Genomic DNA, 6,972 nt, shown 5'->3' with positions numbered 1-6,972 from the left:
GAGTATCACCTGCTACAGCTTTTCCTCTCCAAGATGGCTGAAAATCAGCACCACCTGATGGTCATCTTGATGAGGTTCCTGACTACTTAAGGCTGTAGCTAGATGTTACTCGTCGCCGGAGCATTTGCCACAGATGGAATACATTGTCTCTGGCCTATGTTTATCTCTTGTGCTTTAAACTAAAACCTTTTTCCTATGGTTACAGCTTACCTGCCTCCTTGGATCCCGTTGTGCCTTGGTCCTTATCTGGTTCTGTTCCTTGGTTCCTGCCATGCCTTGGTTCCCCTCAACTCCTCTCTTGGTTCCTCGTGCCTTGCCTTTCAGCCACACGCCTTCCTGCCTTCCCATCTGGAGTCCATTTTGGTTCCCCTTCGACCATCCTCCAGACTGTAAGACAGATTCACTGGAAAAACATCATCTCCTAATACTCCCCAGCCAGAACCCTCTGACCCTCTCCTTCCTCCTCATGGTCCCAACTGATCATTTACTTCACTGTAAATAATAAACACTGTCAATTTTCATCTCTGAGTCTTGCCTCATTTTCATGGTCTCGTACCACTCTGGGTTCCCCGAGTCGTAATACACTTTAAAAGCATTACTAGAACTGCCTTCTTCCACCTGCGTAATATCACTAAAATTAGAAACATCTTATCTGAAAATGATGCAGAAAAACTGGTTCATGCATTTGTCACTTGTAGACTGGACTATTGTAATGGTTTATTATCTGGATGTCCAAATACTTCTTTAAAATGACTTCAGTTGATCCAAAATGCTGCTGCCAGAGTCTTAACAGGAGGTAGTGGGAGAGATTATATCTCCAGTTTTAGTTTCTCTCCATTGGCTCCCTGTCAAATCCAGAATATAATTCAAAATCTTACTTCTAACCTACAAAGCTCTCAACAACCTGGCTCCATCTTATTATTACAGATCTTATTGTTCCATATTTTCCTAACAGAGCACTTTCCTCTCAGTCTGCAGGTTTACTTGTGGTTCCTAGAATTTACAAAAACAGAATGGGAGGCAGATCTTTCAGTTATCAGGCTCCTCTTTTGTGGAATCAACTTCCAATCTCTGTCCGTGAGGCTGACATATTATCTAGTTTTAAAACTAGGCTTAAGACTTTCCTTTTTGATAAATCCTATAGTTAGGTTTGGCTTGGGTTTCCTGGGCTGTCCCTTAGATATGCTGCCAGTGGCGGCGCCAGGGGGACGCTAGGGGGCGCTATAGCTACCCCTAGAAAAGTTATAGCACCTCCATAGCACCCCCAGGAAATATTTAGATTTTTTTCTTCATCTAATTTAATATTTTAAATATGTAGTTGTGGCATTTTCTTCTAAAGACAAATATATATAAAAAGAATCAACCATTCTAATTTCAGTAAAAAATAAAAATAAAAAAAATAATTCAACCTGATTTGAACTTTGCGTATTATTACTTCCGGGAAGCAATTGAGAGGAACACGCTGCGCAAATATGGATCGTTTTTTGCAACCAAAAGTTCCACGGATGGAATTTGAGAAGGATGCATTTTTGGAAGCAGAGTCCGACCAACAAAGAAATATTAATCTGGATGAAGAAGATAAACTGTGCAGTTATCCTTCCACTGCTGCTGAGAATGCTAACAGTGTTAGCACTGGACAGCTAGAAGATCTAAGCAGAAGTCCTCAAGATGGACCAAGACGACCACTTCTGCAAAAATACCCATCACGCTTGTTTGGAGTGCAACAGAGAAGTTTTAGTAAAGGCTGGCTCGATCAATATTTGTGGTTAGAATACAGCGTGAGTAAAGATGCCGTGTTTTGTTTTGCTTGTCGGCATTTTCTAAAAGGAGGACACAGGTTCCATCTTGAGCCAGCATTTACCGCGCTCGGCTTTAACAACTGGCGGAAAGCAGCAGCGTCATTGAAGAGCCATCATGAAAGCGCCGGACACAAATTTGCAATGGAAGCGTGGAGTGAATTCAAGTTTAAACAAACGAGTGGATCAAAACTCCCCAACATGCTCGACAAAGGACATTCTGCATTGGTTCAGGAGAACCGGAGGTACATGATGGGTGTTGTAGAAAGTTTGCGCTACACAGCTTGTCAGGGAATCGCACAGCGCAGTCACAGTGAGAAACAGGATTCAGCTAACAAAGGTAATTTTCGTGAGATGCTTGATGTGATTGGAAAATTTGATCCCAATGTCCAAAAAAAGCTGACAATTAATCCATCTAATGCTAAGTATGTTCATCATGACATACAGAACGAAATATTTAATGTTATGGCTGAAATGATAAGAAAACAAATCAGCAATGAAGTGAAAGAAGCTCAACACTTTGCTATTTTGGTGGATGAAAGTAAAGATATCAGCAAAAAAGAACAAATATCTGTTATTGTTCGTTATTTGCAGCCAGATTCAGAGAAGGTGGTGGAAGAATTTTTGCATTTCACCCCAGCAGAAGGATTAGATGCAGACTCACTTTTTGACTGTATCAAAATGACCCTCAGTCGTTGTAATATTGATATAAATTGCTGTGTCGGACAGTGCTATGACGGTGCTGCTGTTATGTCCGGGTGCAACAATGGAGTTCAAGAAAAGTTGAGAAAAGAGGTGCCGCAAGCTGTGTACATTCACTGCCATGCTCACAGGCTGAATCTTGTGTTAGTAGACTGTGTACATAATGTTGATGCTGCAGCCGATTTTTTTGAGATATTGCAAATGCTTTACAAGTTTTTTTCTGGGTCTGTTGTTCATGATCTTTTTTTGAAGAAGCAGGAAGAACTTGTGTCAGCTGTACAGCGCCTAGAACTTAAAAGACTCAGTGACACCCGCTGGGCGTGCCAGTATGATTCCATACGTGCTGTCAAAAAAACTCTCCCAGCTGTTATAGCTACGCTGCACGATGTTGTTGACCAGAAAAATGCTAAAAGGAGGACGGAGGCTAAAGCTCTCAGTGCACTTATAGATAAGAAGTTTGTTCTGCATCTTGTAATTTTTGAGGATATTTTCAGAACAACAAAATTCATGTCTGATCAGCTACAGTCTCCTAATTTAGATCTAGTAGCAGCAAATGACCTGGCTCATTCTGTAATAACTGCTTTAACAGAAAAACGCACAGATGACAAATGGGAGACACTCAGAAAAGAAGCAGAAGAACTTTGCAGCAACACAGGAATAGCAACAGAGACTGTACATCGGCAGAAAAGACAGACTCAAACAGCTAAACATCTAGAGCACTTTATTGTGGATGCCTCAATAGAAAGAAAAGGTGCAGACAGCACGGATGACCTAAAAACAAAATCATTCTATTCTGTTATAGACAGGATGCTAATGGAAATGAAACAGCGTTTTTCTTCAGAAACTAATGAAGTACTGAAAGGTTTGCCAGCTCTAAACCCCAAACACCCATCATTCCTTGACAAAAAATGGATACTGCCTATGGCCTGTCTTCATGGAGTTAACGAGGAGAACTTGTCAGCTGAGCTCCACCAGGTTCGCCGGCTGCTGAAAAGGAAAGAAGAACTGGGACTTATAATCAACAACACACAAGACTTCCTATCTGTGATGCGGCCCTACAAAGATGCATTCCTGGACTTGTATAAGCTGATATCCATATCTTTGACTCTTCCAGTAACATCAGTGAGCTGTGAGCGCAGTTTTTCTTGTTTGCGTCGTTTGAAGAACTACCTAAGAAACAGCAGCGGAGACAGTCGAACAAGTGACCTGGCACTTCTTGCTATCAATCCTTTAAGAACCAGGACCCTGGACAGTGACAGGATTATTGATGCTTTTGCCCTCAACCACAATAACAGGCGGATTGTCCTGTTATGAAGACTTCTGATGGTGAGTGAATGATTTCAATCTTCTCTGACTTTGTAATGCATTCAGCATTGTGGACTGAAATTGTTTATGTGATACATCTGGGGAAACAATGTGAATTTGTTGTAACAGTTTGCATACTAAGATCTATAAATATGGCAAGTGTGTCACGTTTGTATATGCTTTAAATTAATTGCAGAGTACCACATTATTCACTATCCACTGTATTGGTGACTGCTGATGTCAGAGTTTTCAGTGCACCTGTGTGTGTGTGTGTGTGTGCGTGCACGTGTGCTTGTGTTTGTGTTGATAACTCTAGGGAAGAAAAATAACCTTCATAGCACCCACAGTAAAATGCTTAGCCTCCCCTTAGCACCTGCTGAAAAAAATTTCTGGAGCCGCCACTGTATGCTGCTATAGGCTTAGACTGCTGGAGGACAAACTGACCACACTTTTCACTCTGCTACTGTCTTTACTTACTCTGCTCAACCTGTTTTGTATTTGTAATTATTTTTTCTATCCTTAACATGTTTTTTTTGTGTGTGTGTGTCTTTCAGATACACCTGGACCTATATCTGGACCTGCCATTCTATGTTCTTTTGTCTCTCCTTCCTGTCCTCTCAAACCAGACGGTCAAAGAAGATGGCCACTTGTCCTGAGCCTGGTTCTGCTGGAGGTTTCTTCGTTTTTAAAGGGAATTTTTCCTTTCCATTGTTGCCACTATGCTTGCTCAGGATGGGAGACTGCAACGAAGCCAAGATTCAACTTGTGTGCTGCTTCCTTAAATAGAGAACTTTACTAATTGGCTTTGCTATGTATGTGAATGTTCTTGTAAAGTGCCCTGAGACAACTTTGTTGTGATTTGGCGCTACATAAATAAACTGAATTGAATTGTTAGAGGCCCAGATAGGAATCACGTTAACTTATTTGACAAAACTTACTAGGTAAACTAAACTTATTTGGCATAAACTAAAAGTGTAACAGTGTCACAATTGCCTTAAGTTTTATGTTAGTTCTAACATGTAACTTAGGTCATAAAGAGTATAAATCGTAAAATGCATGTGGCATCTTTTTATGTATCCACGTTCTGCAACATTTCACATTTTTGCAATTACCCATACAGAGTCGGTTTTCCATCCATCCATCCATTTTCTTTACCCGTTTATTCCATTTTGGGTCACGGGGGTCGCTGGTGCCCATGTCCAGCAATCACTGTGCGAGGGGCGGGGTACACCCTGGACGGGTCGCAAGTCCATCACAGGGCCACATAGAGACAAACGAGACAAACAACCATTCACTCTCTCACTCACACCTAGGGACAATTTAGAGTTACCAATCAGCCTAACATGCATGTTTTTGGTCTGTGGGAGGAAACCGGAGTACCCGGAGAAAACCCACGCATGCACGGAGAGAACATGCAAACTCCACCCAGAAAGGCCCCTGGACCGGGGTTTGAACCAGGGACCTGCTCGCTGAGAGGCAGCAGCTCTACCAGTTGTGCCACCGTGCTGCCAGAGTCGGTTTTATTAATATATATTTTGCACTCTATATCCACCAATAAGCATATTGGGGAGGGGTGTTCAGTAGTTTTCTCTTTGAGATTTTGACATGCTGCAGGGGTGGGGAACTGACCCCCAATCTTCTCTAAATGAAAAGCAATCTCCCTGCTATTGAGCCAATACTGCCATCACACAAATGTAGTGGAGGGACTTTAAAAGGAGCATCTGCAGGTTATGTTTAAAAACTTGAACAAAGCACCTTCTTAAGTTGAATAAAAACAGCACATTGGAGATAAAAGGTATATATATTCTGAAGAAATTCGCCTCATCATGACAGTCATGACATCACTTAAGCCACGCCCCCTGACAACAGGAAGTATAAAGTTTTACGTTGAACGATCCCTATCTGACCCCTGTTACCCTATCAGCATGATAGTGTGTCCAGTGACCGAAGACATGTTGGTGTAACTTGCTTTCCAACACTGACAGTTTTGGGTGGCACATGTGGGCAGCGCATGTGGGCGGCGCATGTGGGCGGCGCAGCGAAGTAAGATGTAATGCCGTCTCCATACGTTTGGCTCTAAATTCCACAGTTTTGAACCGAGGTGCACCAAAATCAGTAAGATCGATCATTATCCACCCCTTGAAAAGGAAGCCATGATAATTGGTCAATAGCCTCCACAGCGCCCCCTAGAATATTTTAAAACCTCAGCCCCAAGCCATCTCTTGAACAATAATTCTGAAACTCCGTGAATATCTGTAATTTCTCAGGACCTATGAAAAAGTCTCTTGGAGCCCTGGTCCAAAACTAACAGGAAGTCAGCCATTTTGGGTCAAAGTTTCATTTTTGGGCTTTTCTAATTGCGGATTTTAATGAACTCCTCCTAGGAATTTTGAAGGATTGCCTTCAAACATGGTTAGGTCCTTAAGACATCGGAGAGTAAAAGTTATCTAAAGCTTGCATTTTCGTATATGTTAAAGGGGCATGGCCAGGCCTCAAAGTTTCGTTTCACGTCATAAATTTCCAAAAACTATAACTTTCACATTGAAAGACAAAATTCACGGAACTTGGCATGACTCATCCCTGTTGGATGCCTGACGATCCACTGTGGTCATATTTTGGCGTCATCAAAGCCCCGACCCCTCGGAACTGGAAGTCTCTTCATTAACTTGGAATGCTCCCTCTTTGACACCACTGACCTAATCAGGATGATCCTGTGTTAGAAGACAGATAATATGCTCTGACTTGATTTAAAGCGCAAACCATTTTTGTTTGAGGATGTGGGCGTGGCGACATAGAGAATTAAGAAATGACCCTGTTGCAAGATGTTTGGCACTAAATTGTACAGATTTCAGCCCAGGTGCACAGAAATCACTATGATCAACCATTATCCACCCCTTGAACAGGTGTCCATGATAAGTGGACAATAGCTTTGAAAGCCCCACCTAAATTATTCCTACAGTTATAGCTCAGTGATACAACATCCGATCTGAACCAGATTTTTTGTGCGTCGTCAGTGAGGACTTTTAGACACATTGGTATTGTTGTTTAACATTTGACTCAAGTGCGCCCCTACATTATTCAAACTGTTATATCTCAATGATATATTATCCGATCTACACCAGATTTTTTGTGCGTGATCACTGACTGCTTCTATATAAATTTGTGCTGT

The 6,972-nt window shown here is 41.9% G+C and overlaps 1 protein-coding gene across 1 annotated transcript; it reads left to right on the top strand.

Moving 5' to 3' along the window:
* The first annotated feature begins 1,344 nt into the window (after positions 1–1,344).
* On the top strand, positions 1,345–3,821 carry LOC119413587 (zinc finger MYM-type protein 1-like). Its single transcript, XM_037680645.1, has 2 exons — positions 1,345–1,685; positions 1,971–3,821. Exons 1-2 carry the CDS (start codon positions 1,473–1,475, stop codon positions 3,810–3,812), a joined length of 2,055 nt encoding a protein of 684 aa, XP_037536573.1. The 5' UTR covers positions 1,345–1,472; the 3' UTR covers positions 3,813–3,821.
* Positions 3,822–6,972: the final 3,151 nt, after the last annotated feature.

The sequence above is a fragment of the Nematolebias whitei genome, chromosome 8 (assembly GCF_014905685.2).
Source record: "Nematolebias whitei isolate Nwh7 chromosome 8, NemWhi1, whole genome shotgun sequence".
NCBI classification, from domain to species: Eukaryota; Metazoa; Chordata; class Actinopteri; order Cyprinodontiformes; family Rivulidae; genus Nematolebias; species Nematolebias whitei.
This window is presented reverse-complemented; position numbering and strand designations above follow the sequence as displayed.

Bases quoted from the DNA above. Each gene is read 5' to 3' on its own strand.
- LOC119413587 (XM_037680645.1), top strand. From the start codon at position 1,473: ATGGATCGTTTTTTGCAACCAAAAGTTCCACGGATGGAATTTGAGAAG. The intron at 1,686-1,970 runs CTTCTGCAAAAA...TTCAAGTTTAAA, and splicing joins AAGATGGACCAAGACGACCA to CAAACGAGTGGATCAAAACT.